Source organism: Mustelus asterias, chromosome 15 (assembly GCF_964213995.1).
Source record: "Mustelus asterias chromosome 15, sMusAst1.hap1.1, whole genome shotgun sequence".
Lineage (NCBI taxonomy): Eukaryota > Metazoa > Chordata > Chondrichthyes > Carcharhiniformes > Triakidae > Mustelus > Mustelus asterias.
Genome location: NC_135815.1, coordinates 76,912,176 through 76,937,085, shown reverse-complemented (window position 1 = coordinate 76,937,085; position 24,910 = coordinate 76,912,176). Strand labels below are relative to the sequence as shown.

Genomic DNA, 24,910 nt, shown 5'->3' with positions numbered 1-24,910 from the left:
TTTTTCCAAAAAAAGAATCCCTTACATTCAATTATTTTTCATTTAGTTCCAAAACAATCCAGACTTACCCTAAGTTTTTCAAACAGCTCGGAAAGTTTCACATAGTGGCTAGAAAAAGAAATCACATTTTCTTTCGTAAAGAATGATTTCAGAAATTTCCTACATTATTCTTCTCTTCATCGACAGAATGACCATGAACAAACACAAAAACTACATGGAGCAAGATTCAATCTTTCCAAGTTGTTGTGCTGTCTTCCCCCATAACCCCGCCACCCTCGTCACAATCCCACCACTGGGGAAAACCGTCAAGCCCCAAAAGCCTGCTCTTTGGGATGGTTATGCTGAGCCCCCACCCCACTCACTATCTCAGTTGGCTCACCTGGACCATATAGAGCTCCTGGAAATGTCCCAAAGTACTTTTTAAAAGTGCAAGTTTCAGGACAAAGCTGTTGCTTTGATTGGCAGCCCATCCACCTACCGCCTTGAACATCCACACCCTCCCTCGGCAACTGCAATGTGTACATCTACAGGAAACACTGCAGCAGAGGCAACACTCCTCTCTTCCCCTTCCAAAACCCACTCCAACAAAAGAACTACCACCAAGAAGGACAATGGTAGTCAGTAAATGGTACATACTATGCCGGATCAAAATCAGAAGATGTCTTATCAAGTGGCACTGTAGGAATTTCTTCCCTGCACAGACTGCAACAAGTCAAAAAAGTGACTCATCACCACCTTTTCAACACAGCAGCTAAGGAAGGACAATTAACGTTGGCCTTGTCCAGGACAGCGAGAATTAAAAAGTAGACACGCTGCGAGAATTTCACAAGACACATTACGCAACAGGTTCAATCAGGATGTGATCTCACAGATGATAAAAAGGGCTCACTTGTTCAATGGGGCTTTATTGTCAACAGCGAGTTCATTCAAGGAAGAGGATAAATGAAGGTAATCATCAGAAACACCTGGAGAAATAAAGACAGCTCCCATCAAAAATAAAATAGGTTGGGAGTCTATTCAACTTATGCTTGCACATGTTAATTCTTCATAAAAGCAAACGAGTGTAACCAGCCAGCAATCTATACATACTTCTGTGAGTTCTTGTCATTTTTTCTGCTTTCATTGCTGAATCTTTAATTTTGATGCCATATTCTACAAGAAATGTCTTCTCATGTTCAAAGAATTCATCGCCATCCTGCACAAGAAAATATATATATTTTTTAAAAACACCAATGGTACATTACAGAAACAAGCTATTCACCCAACAGGTCTATGTTCGACACTAACCTCCTTTCATGTTAATCTAACCCTATTCTCAATTTGAGCTCCCCCTTAAACATATTCATGTTATTCACTTCAACTGCTCCCCCCCACCACCTCAAAAACTGCAGAGGCTCAGTCAATGGCAAATTTCAAAATGAAGTTGGATAGTTTTTTTAAAAAAATAGGGCACAGCTATCAAGAGATATGGAGCCACGGGTGGCAAACTGAAGCCAAGTCACAGACCAGCCACATCCAACTGATTGATGGAACAGGCTTGAGGAGCATCTCCTGTTCCTATGGCCTACTGGAACTCCCCTTTTAAAGCACCCTCAACTAGGCTCCAAGCTGACCTGGAAAATCAGGCTTCCATTAGAAACAAATTTAGGCACTGACATTCCAAAGTTGCACAGCTTTAGGCAGCTTTAGGCACAATCAACTTGCCAGACTAAAGCAAGATTACATTATATGGCATTTAACAGCACTGAAACAGGCCATTTCACCCAAGAGGTCTATGTTGGTTTTATATTGCAGGCAAGCACTCACTCAGCCTCTTAAACAATCAACATATCCTTTCATTCCTTTCTCCCCTCATGTTCACCTAGCCTTCCCTTCAATACACTTATGCTATTTACCTCAAGCATACTATGTGGTAGCTAGTTCCTATTTTAAAATCACCACTCTGGATAAAGATATTTCTCAAACTCCCAACTGGATTTATTGGTGACTATCTTAACGTCCACTATTTATGATCTTTTCCCAATATAAACATCTTCCCTATCAAACACCTTCATAATTTGAGATCTCTATTAGATAACTCCTCAGCTCTCTCCTTCTGGAGAAGAGCCCCAGCCTTTCCTACGAAGCATAACATCTTAGTTCTGGTGCCATGGTTATTTTGCAATGTCTCTATTCACAATAGAGAATAGAGACTAGAACTGTGCACAGTACTCCAAGTTTGTTCCAAGTTCAACATTAGCTTCTCTGCTTTAAGTTCCATCATGAATTTCAATGCTTCATTTGTGACCCTATGAACCTGCATCATTATCTTCAGTGATTTGGGTATCAGTTCCACCTTTTGACAGTTTCAGTAACTTGTAGTTTTTCTGTAGCCACCTTACTAGCCATTAAGCTACAGTTCCCCATGTTCTGTCCCAAAGGTTAAGGTTCAGTGCTACCCATGGACTTGAGATCAGCAGCAGTATCCATTTTCTGTTGCGTCAGGTACAAAGACCCGAGGGCTCTCTGAAACACTCTTCCAATATTACACCACTGCACTTATAATCCAAGTTATTTTTAGATCCCAATCCTATGCAATTTAAAAATAAATGACCAAGTTACCTTGGTTCCAGAGATGAGAACTTCATCAGCACTCTTCATCATACTCTTTAAAAAGCCACCAAACATCTCCTTTGTGTTCTTCCTTCGTACACTTAGCTAGAATATAAACAGAAGGTGGTTAGTGAGGGTAACTAAGGTCAGCAGCATGCATGAACTCTTTCTATATGCTAATGCTTCTTTACATCTCTAATCTGGCTTCATCTCGCTCAAGTATTTTCTCTATTCTTCAGTGATTTGTCATATATCTGGTTTTGAAATTAATTTGCAAAAAGAGCAAAAATTTTCTTGCAACTCATTGGCCAAGAGTTATCTTCTTTCTCCCCTCCGCTTCAAGGTATAAACAGTTCTAAATATTTAGGAATTTTAATTACTTGACCTCCTTGGAAACCTTTTAAGCTCAATTTTAACCCTTTGTTCCAATGCACGAGGCAGGATCTAGCCCTTTCTTTAGCTGGTCATGTAAATTCTGCAAAGATAATATTTTGTCAATATTTCTATGCTCAGTTCAGTGAATTCCATTGTTTATCCCCAAGTGTATTTTTGTTGCAACAGACCATTTCTTCCTTTGTTTGGAATAAGGAAACACCCATAATTCATAAAGTTTCCAGTTTTATTATTGGTCTGCTAATGTCTATGTTTTTTTTTGGCTTCATTTGGACCCAGTTAGTTTAGTGAGGGGGCAGTCACAGACAGCCTCCTCTCAATCCACATCCCTGCCTGCTCTATCATGCTCCTCCATTCCAGTCACACTTCTTCAAATCCTATCGTCAGTTCAGGACACACTTTGGGCTACAATCTCTTTCTTTATGCAGCCTTATTAATGCAAATCATTTATTTCCAACTTCATTAGGAGATTCTGCCTTTTATATCTGGCAAGCAGGAGGTATTAAAGCCTTGCTAATTTATGTATTGATTATATTTTTGCTTCTTTTGGACTCTCTTGGAAATGTGATCTGCTCCACACAACTTGCAAATCAGAGATATTGCCGAAAAATCGCTGTTTCCTTTATTGCCCCAGAAATCACCAATCAATATTATATTAGAACTAAATCCTTTTGTTGGGGGTTCATTTCCAAATTATATTCTCTAATCTTGTCACTAGACTGTTCCTCGCTTTCCACCTCAAAATCTTTGGGAGCAAGATTCAGATTTATCAAAAGATAACTGAAGGTTATTCTCTCTCATGTATATTCCTCATCTCTATGTGCAAGATATGGCTTGCCACAATTTAAAATCTTATCCATCTATCCAAAGTTAAATTATCTAAGATCTGTTCAAATTTTGAACTAATCTGTGATAAATGCCCATACTGCCCCAGCCTCTAATTCATATGTATTGGTCGTGTCCTAAAATGGCTTTGTTTTGGCCAGGCATTTTTACACCACTCATTTTTTTTTTTACATAAGTAACATTGAACCTTCCCCCAGAAAAGCATTCTTTGAAATGGAACCAAATGCACTCGCCTTTTGATTTGATTTATTATTGTCACATGTATTAACAGAGTGAAAAATATTGTTTCTTGCTGCTATACAGTCAAAACATACCTTTGCAACATTTGTTATCCTGTAAATACATCCCCTTGTTTGAGACTCTCCCACTAATGAACCTACAGGGAATCTACACTGTCAACCTCCCCATCAGGATCTTGTATGTTTGAATAAGGTCACCCTTACTCTAAACTCCAAGGAATGCAAACCCATATTTAGGACAATCCTCATCCCAGGAGTTAGCCTGGTGAATCGCCTTTGGACTGCCTCCAGTGTTACTATATCTTTTTTAGGTAAAGGGACCAAAACCATACACAGTATTCCAGGTGAGGCCTCGCCAACATGTTGTATAATTGCAAAAAAACCTCCCTATTTTTAGACTCCTACCGCTTTGCAATAAGGCCAAATGCTATTTGCCTTCTTAACTACTTTTTGGACGTGCCTGCTAACTTTGTGATTCATGCTCTGCAACACCTAGATCCCTCTGTACTTCACTCAGGTGCAGTCTATCCCCGTTTAGATAACAATCTGCCTCTAGATTCCTTCCACTTACCCACATTAAACTCCATTTGTCAGGTTTTTGCCCAGTCATCCATTCTATCTACACCCCAATGCAGAATCAATCACAAGCTGCTCTTCCACCCATCTTTGTATCGTCGGCAAATCTGGAAACCTTACATTCTGTTTCTTCCCCCAGGTCATGAAGTGTAAATAGTGAACAATTGCAGGCAAATTTGTCAAACACGATTTACCATTTGTAAAATCATGGTGACTAGGTTTAATTAGCTAATCATTTTCAATTCACCTTGGAATGTTTGACTCTCCATCTCTATTCTTTCATTGGCTTTTCACAGAATCCCTACAGTGCAGGAGGCCACCATTTGGCCCATCGAGTATGTACCAACCACAATCCCACCCAGGCCCTATCCCCATAACTCTACTTATTTTCCTTACTAACCCCCGACACAGAATTTAGTATGACCAATCCATTCAACCCACACATCTTTGGACTGTGGGAGAAAATTGGAGCACCTGGAGGAAACCCATGCAGACACGGAGAACGTGCAAACTCCACACAAACAGTGACCCTAGCCGGGAATCGAACCCAGGTCCCTGCTGTGAGGCAGCAGTGCCACCGTGCTGCTTTTATGCAACACATTACTGTTTGCAGGCTTTGTATGTGATTAACTAATCTAAGGATTAGCTCATCAGTTTGACTGCAGTCCCTCAGACAAGGGCTGGAATCTTATGGAGGTGACAGGGGTCTCGGCTGCCGGCTGAGAGCCAGCAAGAGTGTCTCACCACCTCTTCCCAAGAAGGCCAAGCGCATCACGTGCCATTCAGACATTTGATAGGTCCCAAGATGAATGACACAGGAGGTGGAGGCCCCGCCTTCAGAGAGCTGCTGGCAAATCTACTGAACAGCAGCACTAGGGAGGGGATGGCGACAGCTGGTACAACACCCATCCGAGTTATCACTGGATTCTAAGCTCCAGGCGAGTGATAGCCCTCAGCAGGGCCTCCTCCTCAATAAGACAGTGACTTTGAATGAGGACTCCCTAGAAGCTGCAAGCAAAGCCAAGGCTGAAACATTTGCAAAAATCTTCAGCCAGAAGTGCTGAGTGGATGATCCATCTCAGTTTCGTTCAGAGGTCCCCAGCCTCACAGATGTCAGTCTTCAGCCAATATGATTTATTCCATGTGATATCAAGAATTGGCTGATGGCATTGGTTACTGCAAAGACTATGCACCCTTACAAATTTTGCAGCAATAGCATTGAAGACTAGTGCACCAGAACTTGCTTTGCCTCCAGCCAAGCTAATCCAGGACAGCTACAACATTGGCATCTACCTGGCAATGTGGGAAATTGTCTAGGCATGTCCCGTCCACAAAAAGCCGGATAAATCTAACCCAGCCAATTACTACCTCATCTCTCAATCATCAGTAAAGTGATGGAAGGGGTCATTAGTGCTATCAAGCTGTACTTGCTTAGTAATAAGTTGCTCACTGACACTGTTTGGATTCTGCAGGATCACCCAGATTCTGATCTCAGCCTTGGTTCAAACATGGATAAAAGAGTGGAGTGCCAGCCGTGAGGCGAGGGCAACTGATGCAGTAAAAGCTTTTCAAAAACATGAAATCTTAACGAGTCATCCTTTTAGCTAATAACTAAAGTTCACTCTTTAAAAGTTATCGGTCTCTATGTAGGAGGTTGTAACAACTGCTTCTGGCTAGAACATCAACTAGCATTAGCTAATCATTAATAAACGGTCCCTTACAGATGCAGAAATTCAATGTGCTTTACAAAATATTATTTATTCTGCCTCCCAACAAAAGTTACATCTGCATCGGCAACAGAATCATCATCATCATAGAAACCCTACAGCACAGAAAGAGGCCATTTGGCCCATCGAGTCTGCACCGACCACAATCCCACCTAGGCCCTACCCCCATATCCCTACATATTTACCCACTAATCCCTCTAACCTACGCATCTCAAGACACCAAGGGCAATTTTAGCATGGCCAATCAACCTAACCCGCACATCTTTGGACTGTGGGAGGAAACCGGAGCACCCGGAGGAAACCCACGCAGACACGAGGAGAATGTGCAAACTCCACACAGACAGTGACCCAAGCCAGGAATCGAACCCAGGTCCTTGGAGCTGTGAAGCAGCAGTGCTAACCACTGTGCTACCGTGCCGCCCCGTATGAATGATTTCATAGTGGCACAAACTTCAAAGGCAATACGATGATTGGAAAAAGAACCAGAGGGAGAATAAGGATATTTTATTTTTTAATGCAGTAAATATCTGGAATGCATTGCCTGAAAGGCTGGTGAGATTGAATAGTAATTTTACAAAAGGGATCGGATACGTGATTGAAAAGGAAATATTTGAGAGAAAGAGCAGGGGATGAGAAATTGGATAGCACTTTCAAGGAGCTGCCAAAGGCATGATTAGCCCTTTCAGTGCTGCACCATTCTGATTCTTAAAGGTGAGGGAGCAAAATTGCGAATAGGTGGTTAATGCATTGGGAAATAAGTGGCTAGGCCTACATTGAGCAAGTCTGCTTAAAATGAGCCACCCCATATACAGATCAAACCACTGAGGAATACAATTTAAAGCCTCTGTCGCCTTCAGTCAGGAATATTCAACAAAACCTATCAACCTGAAAATATACTTTCCGACTATTGACTTTTGTACCTAATCGATGGGAGATAAATGATTAGGAAATTACAAAATTAACATTTACATTCTCTCTCCTCCAACCACTGCCTCTACCCACCCTGAAGCAAAGAACAGGAATGTCACGTCTCAGGAAGGAAAAAAAGAGAAAAATGCCTTACATCCTGGTCATATTCCAGGAAAACATGGAAGTTATGGTCTTTGCCCAATACACTGTGAACCGCAAGTCGCTGAAGGAAGACTTCATGGATGGACACAGTCTTCTTAAAGACAGCCAAGTACTCCCTTAAAAAAGGTAGAGAGAAAAGATATGAGTATCGTCGACAATACTAAATTATGAATGTCATTTGTTTTGCAGAGAGTAGAATCAGTGATTTTAAACCGAATGGAAACCATGACTAGGACATATTTGCAAAATTAGTTACTCCCCATTGTTGGGATTCCCAAAATAGCTCGATGAATTGATTAGTGAAAGTTATTATATACTAAACAAAATTATAAAAACGCACAAAAACTTTAAATTCACAAACAAAATCAGCACAATTTTGGGGCAATATTTGACTGTCTACCATCTTAAAAATTTCTGCAGATCAAGTTAACTCAAACAGCAGTCAGACTTCAACAAGAAAGAATAAAATCACATTAATTTAATCTGTGCTTTCCAAGCACTTTTGTGGTAAATTTTAAAACCAATCCTTATTCATCCTTGTACTTTAGCGCACACCCCACCATCCAAAAAACTAGCTGAAGTTTAACACTGGTCAGAAACAAGAGGATGAAATTCTTATCTTACGCTTCAAGTTCTTGCTTCATTTTATTAAATTCCTCTTTTGTCATGGAACCTTCACCTTCGCCCAGCTTTTGCATCTTTTCTCTCGCAATATCAAAGTCTGGTTTGGCAGGTGCTGGGGGTATCTAAATGGAGGCAGGGGAAGAATTAAACAATGACTTCAAGAAAACCAGATAGGTGCAGCGAAGGTATCCTTTACATTCCTTCACCAAATCTGCCCAAGGCCAAGTATCTCTATCTCTTGGCACTCAATAAATAGCCACATGAAACCTTATAGCTCACATCACACAATACTTGAGTTTGTCTGATCCCATGTTCATTGTTTCAACACAATCATTTCTTTTAAAATACGGACTAAAAAGGTATGCACGTGTGAATTTAGTTGCAGGTGGTCATGCAACCCCACAAACCTCTTCCAACATCTGATCAGATCATAGCTGATCTGTACCTTATCTATCTACATGTCTTTTGCTTCATAGATACTCTGATCCAACAAAGATCTATGGGTTTAGAAGGTGCTGCTGAAGGAACCGTTGCAAGTTGCTGCAGTGCATCTTGTAGATAGTACACATTGCTATCACTGTGCTTCAGTAGTAGAGGGAGTGGATGGCGTGTCACTAAAGTGGCTTGCTTTGTCCAGGAAAACATTGAACTTCAGGTGTTGTTGGAGTTGCACTTATCCAGGCAAGTGAAGAGTATTCCACACCTGACTTGTACCGTGTAGATGATGGACAGGTTTTGAGGAGTCAGAGTTATTTCCTGCAGAACTCCCAGTCTCTGACTGCTCTTGTAGCCACAGAATTTATATGGCTGGCTCTGTTCAGTTTCTGGTTAATGTTAACTGCCAAGATGTTGGCAGCTAGCATCCAGGAGGGGGAGCACCTAAGCTTTACTTTCAAGATTGCTGCTCTGGTTTCTGGATTCCCCCAGGAGAAAATAGTTTCTGTTCAACCCTACCAAGGCCTCGACTAGATCACCACCTCAATTTTCTAAACGCAAGAACATACAGTACAAATTTATACAACTCATTGCTTTAACCCTTGCAGTCTGGCATCACTTAAGATGAATCAGTAACGAACCTCCTCCAAAACCTTCACCAGGCCCAAAACCTGGAGTCTAGATAAGACTGTATACAACTAAAGCATCACCATCTCCCCTATTTTATTGCAACCACCTGAAACAAAGGTTAATATTTCTCTAGTGTTTTTGATTACATTTTGTATGTGTTGATTGTTTCAGTCATGTGCACTTGGACATTAATCCCCTCCAGGTCTTTCACAACATTGAGAAAATAGTGGAATCTATTTCGAGCTTGTGGAACATGGATGCTCAGCTGCAATAATGTAGCCATAGGGATGGCAACAATTGAATGCACTTCAGCTACTCACAATAATTCCAGCATAGTCCTCGTTCTCAACCAAGGCGTCATGCAACCAGACAAAGTCCTCATGCTGCCGGATCACTGAGAAGTCTGATTTCTTGAAAGAAGGCAGGGTGGTCTGAACAAGGAGATCATCAAGCATTAATACATCTTAATCATTGACACATTTTCACCTCTAACTTCGACATGTGCTCATGGAGCTTCCATTAAAAATCCATCAGCATGGAGCAGCAATTGGTGGTTCCACAGGTCACCCTGCACCTCACCTATGACAATCCAGTGAAACTCCCTTTGCCAAACTTAACTGAGATGTAGCAAGCACCATTCCCGCAAGCATAACCAAAAGAAAACAGATGTTTGCTGAAAGAAAGCAGCCTGGAGATTAGCATCATAGTTCCCATAACCCTGGGGCAAAGTACCATTTATCAAACCCTTATTTATAATTATGAAGCCAATTGACAGGACTCAGTCTTCAAAAGTAAGAAGTCTCACAACACCAGGTTAAAGTCCAACAGGTTTATTTGGTAGCACAAGCCACTAGCTTTCGGAGCGCTGCTCCTTCATCAGGTGAGTGGGAGTTCTGTTCACAAACAGGGCATATATAGATACAAACTCAATTTACAAAATAATGGTTGGAATGCGAGTCTTTACAGGTAATCAAGTCTTAAAGGTACAGACAATGAGTGGAGAGAGGGTTAAGCACAGGTTAAAGAGATGTATATTGTCTCCAGCCGGGACAGTTGGTGAGATTTTGCAAGCCCAGGCAAGTCATGCGGGTTACAGATAGTGTGACATGAACCCAAGATCCCGGTTGAGGCCGTCCTCATGTGTGCGGAACTTGGCTATCAGTTTCTGCTCTGCGACTCTGCGCTGTCGTGTGTCGTGAAGGCCGCCTTGGAGAACGCTTACCCAAAGATCAGAGGCCGAATGCCCGTGACCACTGAAGTGTTCCCTAACAGGAAGAGAACACTCTTGCCTGGTGATTGTCGAGCGGTGTTCATTCATTTGTCGTAGCGTCTGCATGGTCTCCCCAATGTACCATGCCTCGGGACATCCTTTCCTGCAGCGTATCAGGTAGACAACGTTGGCCGAGTTGCAAGTGCATGTACCGCGTACCTGATGGATGGTGTTCTCACACGAGATTATATCCATGTCGATGATCCGGCATGCCTTGCAGAGGTTGCTGTGGCAGGGTTGTGTGGGGTCATGGTCACTGTTCTCCTGAAGGCTGGGTAGTTTGCTGTGGACAATGATCTGCTTGAAGTTGTGCGGTTGTTTGAAGTCAAGAAGTGGGGGTGGCCTTGGCGAGATGGTCATCTTCATCAATGACATGTTGAAGGCTCTGGAGAAGATGTCATAGCTTCTCCGCTCCGGGGAAGTACTGGACGACGAAGGGCACTCTGTCCGCCGTGTCCTGTGTTTGTCTTCAGAGGTGGTCGGTGCGGTTTTTCGCTATGGCACGTCGGAACTATTGATCAAGTGCCATATTCTGTTCTTATGAGGGCATCTTTCAGCATCTGGAGGTGTCTGTTGCAATCCTCCTCATCTGAGCAGATCCTGTGTATACGGAGTGCTTGTCCGTAGGGGATGGCTTCTTTAACATGTTTAGGGTAGAAGCTGGAGAAGTGGAGCATCGTGAGGTTATCCGTGGGCTTGTGGTACAGTGAAGTGCTGAGGTGACCATCCTTGATGGAGATATGTGTCCAAGAATGCAACTGATTCCGGAGAGTAGCCCATGATGAGTCTGATGGTGGGATGGAACTTGTTGATATCATAGTTGTTTCAGTGATTGTTCACCACGAGTCCAAAGGAAGAAAATGTCATCGATGTATCTAATGTATAGCATCGGTTGAAGGTCCTGTGCGGTGAAGTCTTGTTCGAACCTGTGCATGAAGATGTTGGCATATTGAGGTGTGAATTTGGTCCCCATGGCTGTTCCGTGCGTCTGGAAGAAGAACTGGTTGTTGAAGGTGAAGACATTGTGGTCCAGGATGAAGCGGATGAGTTGTAAAATTGCATCTGGAGATTGGCAGTTGTCGGCGTTGAGTACTGAGGCAGTTGCAGCAATGCCATTGTCGTGGGGGATGCTGGTGTAGAGTGCCGAGACATCCATTGTGATGAGGAGTGCTACTGGTTCAACTGCTCCATGTGTGCTGAGTTTCTGTAAGAAGTCTGTAGTGTCGCAGCAAAAGCTGGGGGTTCTTTGTACAATGGGTTTCAGGATGCCCTCGACGTAGTCGGAGAGCTTCTCACACAGGGTCCCATTACCCGATACGAAGGGATGGCCGGGTGTGTTTGCCTTGTGTGTCTTTGGGAGGCAGTAGAGATCTCTAATGCGGGGAGTACGTGGGATGAGAGCACAGAGGGTGCTCTGAAGGTCCGGATCAAAGATCTTGATTAGTCTTTTGAGTTGACGGGTGTGTTCTTTGGTCGGATCTGCAGGTAACTGTCTGTAGTGTTCCTCGTTGTTCAGTTGTTGGTGCATTTCTTTGCAGTAATCCGTTCTGTTCAGTATATCGATGGCCCCTCCTTTGTCTGCTGGTTTGATGACAATGTTGCAGTTGAGAGCACGGATGGCGTTGCGTTGTGCTTGGGTGATGTTCGGGGCTGTCTGAGTGCGGCTGATGAATCTGGTGTTGATGCACCTTCTGACGGCTTGGGCATACATGTCAAGTCGAGGGCAGCGGCCATCCGGAGGAGTCCAATTAGACTCTTTCCCCTTCAGTTACTGCACTGCGGATCTCTGTCGGCTGTTCCGGTTCATTGGCTGTCTCATTGTGTTCGCTGTTGGCCTCTTGGGGTTTGTGGAAGAACTCCCGCAGCCTCATTCGCCTGATGAAGTCCTCTGTCTGCTGCGAGACTGATGGGATCTATTTTGGTGGTGGGGCAGAAATTGAGCCCTCGACAATCACCAGGCAGGAGTGTTCTCTTCCTGTTGGGGAACACTTCAGCGGTCACGGGCATTCGTCCTCTGATCTTCGGGTAAGCGTTCTCCAAGGCGGCCTTCATGACACACAACAACGCAGAGTTGCTGAGCAGAGACTGATAGCCAAGTTCCACACACGAGGACGGCCTCAACCGGGATCTTGGGTTCATGGCACACTATCTGTAACCCCCATGACTTGCCTGGGCTTGCAAAATCTCACTAACTACCCTGGCTGGAGACAATACACACCTCTAACCTGTGCTTAACCCTCTCTCCACTCACATTGTCTGTACCTTTAAGACTTGATTACCTGTAAAGATTCGCATTCCAACCATTATTTTGTAAATTGAGTTGGTGTCTTTATAGGTCCTGTTTGTGAACAGAACTCCCACTTCCCTGACAAAGGAGCAGCGCTCTGAAAGCTAGTGGCTTGTACTACCAAATAAACCTGTTGGACTTTAACCTGGTGTTGTGAGACTTCTTACTGTGTTTACCCCAGTCCAACGCCAGCATCTCCACATCATGTCTTCAAAAGGACAGAGGGATTTTGGAAATTAATCCCTGCTTCAGTTGAACATGGGTTGCGAACTTGCACTTGGACAAACTTCAAATTCTGGCCCTGAGGTGAATGCAAGCCAAACATGAACCTTCTAGCCTTGCCCCTCAACAAACCTGGGGTGCCATAAAAGATCATGACCGGCAATGATGTCTGCTTAGACCCACTCTTTGGCGACAAGATTATCTACCAAGAAGTACAGGCTAACAGATCTATCATATCATTCCCCTCCTTAAAGATGGATAAATTCTGATTTCCCATCACAAAACATGCGCAGTGGAGCATATACCAGTGTGAACACTTGTATAATGTCCACCCCAAGGATGGCAAAAAGCAAGCAATCTTGGCCAACATCCTGAAACCTATAGAAAAGGTTCTCTCTCAAAAACCCAATATACATCCTGCAGAAGATGAGCGCGCTCGAAACCCTTGCTTTCCAACTGTGTAGAAAAAGACGAAACACAAAAACATCTCTGGAGAGAGCAAGACAGTGTAAATCACCAGTTCTACACTAGCTGGTAAATATACAAAAGGGAGGGTGATTCAAAAGGATTCAATTGTAATTAAAAGAAACTGGGTAAATACCTGAAAGTAAAGGAGTAAGAGTAGAACTAATTGGATACTCTTTTAAAGGGCTGGCAAAGGTTTGGTGGACCAAATGGCCGCCTTCTGCTCAGCACAATACGATGAAACTATATCTATGAGCTTCCTTTCTTGAGGCTTCTCACATGAGGTTCTACCTCACAATTAAAATGGAGATCAGGAGCTGTTTGTTGCTTTGACAACCTTTGGCCATGAGCCAGAATGTGCAGGTCTGCTGGAATGTTACCAAGGCTTCTCACAGGGCCTTCCTGGCGTTAGGGAAAGTACAGCAGCTGCAGTGGCAGTGATCAGCTACCTTGTCAGTGTTGTAATGTAGATATGATCAGCACTGGAAGAGGCCAACTGCAAATGTTTTAATTAGAATTTTCAGTGTCCAATTGTGAATCTGTACAATTCAGTCAGTGGCTTAACAGAATGTGCTGAATTACAAGCAGCTGGATTGCTTGGAACATCAAGGTGCAGAATTTGGAAGTGATTATTTTGACTGGGTGCTTCCTAGGTAGGCAATCCGCTTTGGCAATGGTTTATTTAACCAGGAGGTACGGACATAACAGATTTTCAAGGTGACATATGCACGCGTGTGTGTCCATGACTGCACCATGATTACCAATATGGACAAACGCACCCACACACGCACAGTCTGTCACCTGATAAGCAACCCTTGTCACCACTGCCACCCAAGCCCTTACATAGCCACACTCTTTCGTCTTTTTAAGAGACTAGTCTGTGGTCATTGCTCCTGACTTTTTCCCTCATATTGCTTCAAATACACTATTGTGCCTCTCCCTACATTCTCCATCATTGAAAGCACAACTCAATTCTCAAGTAAAGTTCTGAGAATGGCAAAACAGACTTCCTTTCCTCTTACAATCTGGGTGTAACTTCAGTCTGTTTCTTAATTGATGTCACCGTCACACTTTTTTTCCCCCCCAACTTAAATAGCATGCTGCAAATTAAGAGGGGGCAAGAAATATTGGAGTTATATTTACCAGTTATCAGAAATTTTACCCCCCAAAGTTAGCTTTCAATACCTTCTCCAAATGTCAAGAAACCACACAGAACTTTTCAAAAGCATAGTCTTTTTTAAGCCATTCACAAAATGCATTTTACTTTGCCTGACTCATCATTTTGTATGTTGCCACTAATGAACTGCACGCCTTGATCTGCTTCATTTATCCAAACAGCTGAAAGCACTTGTCTTCGAGGAAGGGCTTGGTTGACATCTGCACTTTTGAGATTTGAGACAAGAGCTAGCAAATGGAAGGAAGTGTGCAAAATGAGCAACTTGGCAGTCCACCCGCCCCTGCTCAAAACAAATCAGATTGTGACACCAGGCTCAGTTACCTCAAGATCACTTCACATAGTGAATGGAGATATTTAGATGATTATTGTAACGTGATAAAAATGCAACTTTAGGAGGGTTGGTGTTAACCTTGTGGTCAAACGAAAAAAAGGGATACCATAATAAAATGAACAGCAGAAGTGATCAGGTATTGAGAGAAATAATATAGTAAATTGAGCTGGAGAGAAACAGCAAAAACACCACATAGCACAGAAGAACAGAACTAGATTAGGTCAAATGTATTTGACACCAGATAGATTTAAAGTCAGGATGTTGCAAGGATTAATGTATAAACAAATATAAAAAGACAGACTTAGTGTCTATTCACATTACTTTTTCCCCTTAACATAAAAAAAGCAATTTTGATGGGAAAGAGAAAGCAGGGGCAAGGCTGCAATGAAAACTAGCACTAACTTACTGTTCTATGAAGAATTATTTGCACAACTGATGGTGGGCAAGAAATCACTAAACATGATGCAATGATCCCAAGGTAACCATGCAAGTCCTCCATTCTTCCCCAATCAAATATCAAAATAAAAACCTTTTGATTTCCTCCAACTACAGTTATCTGATGGCCTTGCTCACAAGTTAGTTGGTGCATTATTTTATCAAGGCATAACATATTGCTGCCTAACGTGCAATTCATTATTCTCCCGCTAAGGCTAAATGGCGTCCCTATACTGCTGTAACGCTACATATCAGGCAAGCTCAGTTTCCCAGCATGCAAATCTAGATCACAAAGCTAGCTTCCTCATAGGATATACACACCAAAACAGGCTATTTGACCCAACCAATCCATGCCGGTATTATGTTCCACTCTAGCCTCCTCCCATCTTTTCTCATCTAAATCCATCATAATCCTTTATTCCCTTCTGCCAATCCTTTATCCCCCTCTGCACCCATTCCATAAATGCATCTAGACTATTCACTTCAACCACTCCCCATGCTAGCAAGTGGCAGACACTTTGGACCAGAAGTTTCTTCGGAATTCCATGGCCTATCTTATACTGATGGCCTCCAGTTATGCTCCCCCCACCAGAGCAAATATTATCTCTGCATTCACTTTATTTCTGGTTTCAGCTTTGTAAATCTTCTCTGCACCCTTTTCATAATAGTGACCAGAACTGCAAATAGTACTCTACATGTGGTCTAATCAAGGTATTACACAGGTTTAGCACAACTTCACTAACTTTTCAATTCTATCCTTTAGAAATACCATAGACAGCAGCTGGACCTCTAAGCCTTTTCCTCCAAAAACAAGGTCCAACTTATTACACAGCATAAAAGTGAACCATTGAATTGAATGTGGACAGTCATCATTTTGACATGTGAAACAAACAGCAATAATAAATATGCAATTGATCTGACAGTTTACTGAATTAAGCAGCTGTATAATGATACCTTTAATCTCAAAGCATTTTAAAACTTGTCAAATTCATTGTCATCAGCATCTGACGCAGAGTGTGAAAATGTCCAGTGAATTATAGATCAGTTAGCTTAGCACTGCTGGTTTGGAAAGAAAATGGAACTCAAAAGTAGACGATAAAAGAACATCTGGAAGGAGAAATGTGATTAAATTCCTGTAAATCTGCACCTACATTTCCCTTGCGCCCATTTAAAAGATACCAATTGAGTAAAACATGCATGCGAGGTCCATTATTAATGCGAGTATAGCATGTCACAGCTGAAAAGGAAGGTCAACTTGTATGCAAAACATGAATTTTGGTGCCTGAAAAATGGGGTTGTTTGTTTAAACGAGGTTGATTGTACACTGATCTACTGTATAGCCTAGTGCTTGGTTTCCTTTTTAAAAAAGCCTTGCTAACCTGGGGTGGAGAAACCTTCCAAAAAGTGACCCCCCCCCCCATTCTTCCGGTTAGCCCCCCAATTTGCTGTCATCTGCAAATGTAGGTGGTGTATTTTTGATTCCAAACTCCAACTCATTTATATACCTCAGGCATGTGCACAACAGTGGGCCCAGCAATGATCCCTATGGAACATCACTTCCCACCTTCTGCCACTCTGAATAACGACACTCGACTCCCACTCTGTTGAAGCCAGCAAGCAATACATTCTGCCACAGGATCCCCCAATTGCATGTTCATTAACTGTTTGCGTTAGTCTATAATGGGACACCTTATCTGGATTTTAAAAAGTCTTTGATCAGTAACATGTACCACATTACCATTCCCTCCGATACTATCTCAAATTCAATAAAGATGGTCAAGCAAGATTTTCCCTTTTGAAATCCATGCTGACTATCCACCATTATATTTCTCTTTCCAGATGTTTTTGTATTGTCTGCTTAGTAAGGATTCAATTATTTTCCAAATCAACAATACTAAGCTAACTGGTCTATGGTTCCCTGGACACTTTCTATCCCCCTTCTTAAATATGGGAATTACATGAGCAATCCTCTTGCTTCCATCAAAAAAATTGATAGAAATGTTACTAAGACATACACTTTCTGGCTTGGCTGTCTTAAGTTGTCTTCACTTTGAAACAAGTGTAGCGCAGTTTCGATTGCAAGTGAAAATAGAAACAGACAGAAAATACCTTTGAACATATTTTGTCATAGATGCAAGACAGCTGTGCGAATCAAGTCATTAATGAGTAAAGTTTTTTAAAGAGACTCTAAGTATAGGACAGAAAATAATTTTATAAATTCTTTAATGAAATTATGTTCTAGGCACATATGTGCAGTCAATCTTTTTAGTCCTCAATAGTCCTACAATGGGTGTCTACAATGGCTCTTTTTATTATTTGGTGGAAGTGAGACTTTGCTTTATACCTGGAGAGAAGCAGACTTACCTTGGTGTGAACCGTGAACTTTACTTTCTCTCTCTCACTGAGAGCATCAGGAATATCAACCAGCATGGAGGGTTCTGCTTCCATGGAGACAGAAGCTAGCTGGAATCAAAAAGGGAACACTTACTTCAGCAGCATGCAAGGTCAATATATGGTAGAGTAGGATCTTACTCAAGTACAATTGAGATCACCAGGATTACAAAATGGTAGTTAAAAACCTTTCATATAAAAAATGCTATTCAGATACTTATTTCGCTGTCACTGCAATGTTATCCTCCAATAATTAAAAATACTGTTGGATTCTGTTAATACCAGGTAAAGACTTGGAAAAAAATATCATACTTAACCCAGAGCAGCTGGCTTCCGGAGATGTTAAACTGAGGCATTGTCTGCTCTCTCTCAGATGGATATAAAAGATCCCACATCTATTACTGGATGTGGAGCATGGTGAGATATCCCAGTGTCCTGGGACCAATATTTATCCCTCAACCAATATCAGCTTAAAAAAAGGTCATTATCACATCATGGGAGCTCACTGTATTCATTGGCTCTTGCATTACATATGTATGTGGACTTGTGCCAAAATTGGGAGAGATGTACCTCAGACCAGTCAGCCAAGAGCCTGGCATCGTCATACTCACTGAATCATACTTTACCAGCCAATGCTCCCAACATTGCCATCACCATTCCTGGTTTATGTCCTGTGCCATTGGACAGGACAGGCACACCAGATATGATGGCATGGTTGCATACAGTTAGAAGGGAATGGCAACATCGACTCCAAACCCCAAGTTTGGTAACAGGTCAAACATGGGAAAGGAAACCACCTGCCAATTGGCATCAACCATCTCAAATCAAAACTGGACATGAATGAGGCACCATGTGCCATCAGCAGCAAAATAATTGTATTCAACCCCAGTCTGTGACCAAGCATGTCATTCATTCTAGCATGGCCATCAAACCAGGGGATCAGCTTTGGTTCAAATCACAGGAGAGCATGCTAGGAGTAGCACCAGGCATACCTAAAAATGAGATACCAACCTGGTGAAACTGCAATCTAGGACTGAATGCATGCTAAACAGCAAAAGCAATATGCAATAGACAGAGCAAAGCAACCGCACAATGGGTCAGGTCAGAACTAAGCTCTGCAGACCTGACACATCCAGTCGTGAATGGTGGTGGACAATTAATTGACTAATGGGTTGGGAGGGGGGGGGCGTTTTTTACAAATATCTCAATCGTGGAGGAGCCCAGCAGGTCTGTACAAAAGACAAGGCTGAACCATTTTCAACCATCTCCAGCCAAAGCTGCCGAGTGAATTATTCATCTCAACCACCCCTGAGCTTTGCACCATGACAGATCTACTTTTCAGCAAATTTGATTCACTGGACATGTTATCAAGAAAATACTGAAGACACTGGATCCAGCAAAGACTATGGGCCCTGACAACATTCCAACTGCAGGACTGAAGACTGGGCTCAAGAACTTGCTGCACCAATGCCTAATCTGTCCCAGTGCAGCTACATCACTGGCAACTACCCGACATTGTGGAAAATTATCCAGGCATTCCTGTCCACAAAAAGCTGGACAAATCCAATCCAGCCAATTGCCACCCCAGTCAGTAAAGTGATGGAAGGTATCACTGACAGAGCTATCAAGTGGCAATTACTCAGCAATAACCTGCTTAAAATCATAGAATAGAACCATAGAATCCCTGCAGTGCAGGAGATCATCATTCGGCCCCATCAAGTCTGCACCGACTACAGTCCCACCCAGGCTCTATTCCCTTAACCCCATATATTTACCCTGTTATGCCCCCTGATACCATGGGGCAAATTACCATGGCCAATCAACCTAACCCACACATCTTTGGACTGTGGGAGGAAACCAGGGCACCCGGAGGAAACCCATGCAGACACGAGGAGAACGTGCAAACTCCACACGGACACTCACCCGAGGCTGGAATTGGCACTGTGAGGCAGCAGTGCTAACCACTGTGCCACCCTTACCAATGCACAATTCGAGTTCCACCAAGGCCATTCATACCTCATTGCAGCCTTGGTCCAAACATGAATAAAAGACCTGTAATGTCTTTGTCAAGATGTAAAGAATTCCAGAGGCAAATTGAGAGTCTGCATTGTCTGCAAGATTCACTGCTACAATTTGCCAAGCCATCTTCAACAATTCCTTCCAAATCTGCAACAAATCTACCTACAAGGACAACAGATGCAAGTTTCCCTCCAAGGCACACATCATCCTAACTTGGAACTACATCACCATTCCCAGGTCAAAATCTTGGAAATCCCTCTGACAGTACTGTGAGTATGCTTACACCATATGGACTGCAGTGGTTTAAGGCAACGGCTCACCACCAGGTTCATAGCAGCAATTAGGAATATGCACATACTGGCCTTGACAGCAATACTCATCATATGAATAAATGCTTAAAAAAAGCACTGGTCCCCAGATGGAAAACCTTCAAATGCAAGAACAGTTAGCAATTCACAGAAAAATAACTTACTCACGGAGAAAATGCACAAAGCCAGCAAAGTACTAAATAACACACATGGAGAGAGAATTGAGGCCAGCGAATCCTGCAGCCTTGCAGCAGAGACTGCCATGCCAGAGTGGAGCTACTGAGACACATCAGACAATGTTTAACACAAGTGTTTAAGATTATCCTTGCTGGTCATGAAGGTACCTTGTCAAACACTTTCTGGAACAAAGAACAAAGAACAACACAGCACAGGAACAGGCCCTTCGGCCCTCCAAGCCCGCGCCGCTCCCCGGTCCAGGATTGAATCCTGAATCCCCGCCCAATTTTCCAGCCTATCTACATCCTAATATCCTATCCACCGAGCTGTCCCTCACAGCTACGATGCTTTGTTCATCACAACCTATTAACTCACCCCCACCCCCCCATTCCAGACCATGTGATCTCCAAGGAGAGGCGAAAACCCAGAGTGAAAACCCCAGGGCCAATATGGGGAAAAAAAAATCTGGGAAATTCCTCTCCGACCCTCTGTGGCGATCGAAACGAGTCCAGGAGATCACACTGGCCCTGATCAGAAAATGCTTCCCAACCCTATTCATTTCCACTTCTGCTTTACGAACACCATCTGAATTCCCTGCCCCCGAGACAGGTTCCCAACTATCCGCAGTCTCGCTCTGTACTGGCACCAGCAAGATGATCATAGAATGAAGCCTTGAAATGAGAAACAAAGAACAATTAGCCCGCGCCGCTCCCTGGTCCAAACTAGACCACTCTTTTGTATCCCTCCATTCCCACTCCGTTCATATAGCTGTCTAGATAAGTCTTAAACGTTCCCAGTGTGTCCGCCTCCACCACCTTGCCCGGCAACACATTCCAGGCCCCCACGACCCTCTGTGTAAAATATGTCCTTCTGATATCTGTGTTAAACCTCCCCCCCTTCACCTTGAACCTATGACCCCTCGTGAACGTCACCACCGACCCGGGGAAAAGCTTCCCACCGTTCACCCTATCTATGCCTTTCATAATTTTATACACCTCTATTAAGTCTCCCCTCATCCTCCGTCTTTCCAAGGAGAACAACCCCAGTTTCCCCAATCTCTCCTCATAACCAAGCCCCTCCAGACCAGGCAACATCCTGGTAAACCTCCTCTGTACTCTCTCCAAAGCCTCCACGTCCTTCTGGTAGTGTGGCGACCAGAACTGGACGCAGTATTCCAAATGCGGCCGAACCAACGTTCTATACATCTGCAACATCAGACCCCAACATCAGAAGTCCAAATATAACATCTACTGGTTCCCCTCGATTCACTGTGGTTGATTTATTATTTTCACATGTATTGGGATACAGTGAAAAGTATTGTTTCTCGTGCGCTAAACAGACAAAGCATACCATTCATAGAGTAGAGGGGAGAAGGAAAGGAGAGAGTGCAGAATATAGTGTTACAGTCATAGCTACGGTGTAGAGAAAGATTAGCTTAATATATAGTAGGTCCATTCAAAAGTCTGATGGCAACAGGGAAGAAGTTGTTCTTGACTCAGTAGTGTGTGTCCTCAGACTTTTGTATCATTTTCCCCCACAGACCGAAAAGCTCCAATAAGTTGGTCAGGCACAATTTCCCTTTCATGAAGCCATGCTGACTCTGCTTGATTTTCCAAATGCTATTACTTCCTTTTGAACAATAGATGTTAAGCTAACCGGCCTATAGTTACCTGCTTTATGCCTCTATCCCTTTTTGAATAGGGGTGTCACACTGGCAGTTCTCCAATCCTCTGGTACTTCACCAGAACCAAGGATTTTTGGAAAATTACAATCAATGCACCCACTATCTCTGTAGCTAACCATAGACTATTTTTATTTAGTGCCATAATTCAAAACAATATGTGAAAAGCTGAATAAAAATTAAACACGTTTCCCTTCTGCAAAAGGAAATCCTTTATCAAAGGGATTGTGAATAGCAACCTTGTTTGATTTCTCTCCCACTATTGTGTATCTTGACTAGTTTTCGTAGTTCTGAGAAGGCTAGACAGGACTTGTTCTTCTTTTCACCCGAGTAGGGTCGACCTCAACAGCCTGGCAGACAAACAGCAAAACCTACCCAAACACGGCAAAGCCATGGATTCAACATGTACCAAAATTTGCTGAAGTTTCTTGAACTAGCAGATCACCAATCATCAAACTTTTCCCATCACCAAACAAATACCACCTACATTAAACAGATCAGCTCCCTTGCCTTCAGAACACCATGCAGCCTTTGTTTCATTGACAAAGGCGGACTTATGTGCAAAGTAAAAGGCTAAAGGTTGATTTGGAAGGCAATACACCGCCCATACTAAAAGGGCGCCACCATTACAGAAAAATCTTTTGTTTAGTAATACATGAATAAAGAACACGAAGCACCACTCTTTGCCTTCTCCTTGGTAATGCACGTGGCAGAGTATCCAATTTCATGACTGTAATTACATATAATTCTTGGATAAAGTCATTCTATTAAGGCTGTCATTCTGCTTGTGATGATGTGGAGATGCCGGCATTGGACTGGGGTAAGCACAGTAAGAAGTCTCACAACACCAGGTTAAAGTCCAACAGGTTTATTTGGTAGCAAATACCATAAGCTTTCGGAGCGTGCTGCTCCTTCGTCAGATGGAGTGTGGTGTCTGTGCACTGTTGGAGAACAGAGACCACTCCATCTGACGAAGGAGCAGCACGCTCCGAAAGCTTATGGTATTTGCTACCAAATAAACCTGTTGGACTTTAACCTGGTGTTGTGAGACTTCTTATTCTGCTTGTGGCCAGGGTGAACACATGCTACAACTATTTCACACCGCTGCTAGACCACTACACAATGTGACATTCAACACATCAATAAATGATGCAGAGTCCTTGTATCTTCAAAACATCCAAGACAGGAACTCAAGATTCTCCATATTTAAAAGAAAATAGACGGTGACAGATGAAAACAAGACAAAATCTCACTTTATATAACGCCTTCCAAAAGCACTTTAGAGCTAGCCAAGTACTTTAAGATAAAAAACAGAAAATGCTGGTAAATCTCAGCAGGTCTGACAGCATCTGTGGAAAGAGAACAGAGCTAATGTTTCAAGCCTAGAAGCTCTTTGTCAGACCTACAAGAACTTTGGAAGTCTAGTTATGGTTGCAACAGTAAGCCAATTTGCACACAAGATCCCACAAATAGTGGACAACTGATAATGACTAGATCATATATATTATAGAAATGTTGATTGAGGGATATTATTGGCTAGAACACTGGGGAGAAGGGGGGTCCTTACTCTTCAAATAATGTCATCCACCCGAGGGGGCAAGCAATGACAGTTTAACCCTTCACCCAAAAAGTTGCACTTTTGGTAGTGCAGCATTCCTTCAGAACAGCACTGGAGTCTGCTTAGTTTTTTTTGCACTAAATTGAAGGAACTTTCAGTTGCATTCAATTAAATCCACATCAAGTCCAAAATATAATTTCTTCTTTTTTTATTCCGTGCAGAAGATAATCATTCAGCCCATCGAGTCTGCACCAACCACAATCCCACCCAGGCCTTATTCCTGTAACCCCACATATTTATCCTGTTAATCCCCTGACACTAGGGTCAATTTACTATGGCCAATCAACTTAACCCGCACATCTTTGGACTGTGGGAGAAAACCAGAGCACACGGAGAAAACCCACGCAGAACATATAGACTCCACACAGACAATGACCCAAGGCTGGAATTGAACCTGGGTCCCTGGCGCTGTGATGCAGCAGTGCTAACCACTGTGCCTCACGTTTCAATTCAACAGATGACTGGGATAAATGCTTTATAAAATAGAAGCTCGACAGTTCAGCAGGATCCTCTTTCCCTCTCCCCCAAAGTTAGATGCACTTAGATGCACTGTTGGAGCAAAGAGCTTCACACTGTTTTTGGCTAACAGTAAACCCCACCTCAATGCCCTCAGTTCCTTTCATCTTCATTGAGAAAGGCTCTGCCCCATAACCAGGTTTCATAATTAGGACTTGTCAGACTATACATAAATTCTTCCCTCCATTCTATCAGACATCCCTTTTGTTATTTTCCTGATTCCTTTCCCCCAGTTTTGTATTTGCTTAAAAGCTGTTCATCTCTTAGCCTCCCTTAGTTCTGATAAAAGGTCAGTGACTGGAAATGTTAACCCTCACTCTCCCAGTTCAGCTGTAGAAAAAAAAATGAATAAGTAGTCAGAATTCAACGTGTCAGAAAAGGTTTTGCAATGCAATTTTTAATGATTTTACAGTTCACCCAAGGATCATACGGAATAATCTTACAATGCTTTACACTTCCCCCAAACACAATGCAGACATAGGCTTGCAAATGAAACCTTCCTGGAATACATGATGGTCAGTATAACAGAACAATGGTCCAAGAATACTGGAGTCAACGAAAACCTTATACTAAAATTGTGCTCTAGATAAATGGAAAAGAATTTAGGTGATTTAGTGTTAATAAATAGAAATGGATTGCAAGGTTCTTTTCTGCTCAGATGGATGAGCGTACTTGTAAAGTTGGCTTATAAAGCGCAAAAATCTAGGCTGACACTCCAGTGCAATGCAGATATGTCTTTCAGATGAGACATTAAACACAGCCCCCTCAGTTAGATGCAAAGTATTCCCTGGCACTATTTAACAGGCAGCTTGTCCCTGGTGTCCTCGTCAATATTTATTCCTCAATCAACACTACCAAACAGATTATCTACTTGTCATCA

The 24,910-nt window shown here is 42.7% G+C and overlaps 1 protein-coding gene across 2 annotated transcripts in view; it reads right to left on the bottom strand.

Moving 5' to 3' along the window:
* snx5 (sorting nexin 5) overlaps positions 1-24,910 on the bottom strand; it is a 47,718-nt gene that overhangs the window by 11,369 nt on the left and 11,439 nt on the right. For both annotated transcript variants that reach the window (XR_013499673.1, XM_078230161.1), the window contains exons 3-10: positions 17,685-17,783; positions 9,454-9,564; positions 8,069-8,190; positions 7,437-7,560; positions 2,602-2,697; positions 1,090-1,195; positions 890-965; positions 69-108 (exon numbers count right to left, since the gene is read on the bottom strand). Coding sequence is in view for 1 of the 2 variants with exons in the window: in XM_078230161.1 (XP_078086287.1) it covers positions 69-108; positions 890-965; positions 1,090-1,195; positions 2,602-2,697; positions 7,437-7,560; positions 8,069-8,190; positions 9,454-9,564; positions 17,685-17,783 (774 nt within the window). In the remaining variant the exon portion in view is untranslated. The remainder of the gene's footprint in view (positions 1-68; positions 109-889; positions 966-1,089; positions 1,196-2,601; positions 2,698-7,436; positions 7,561-8,068; positions 8,191-9,453; positions 9,565-17,684; positions 17,784-24,910) is intronic.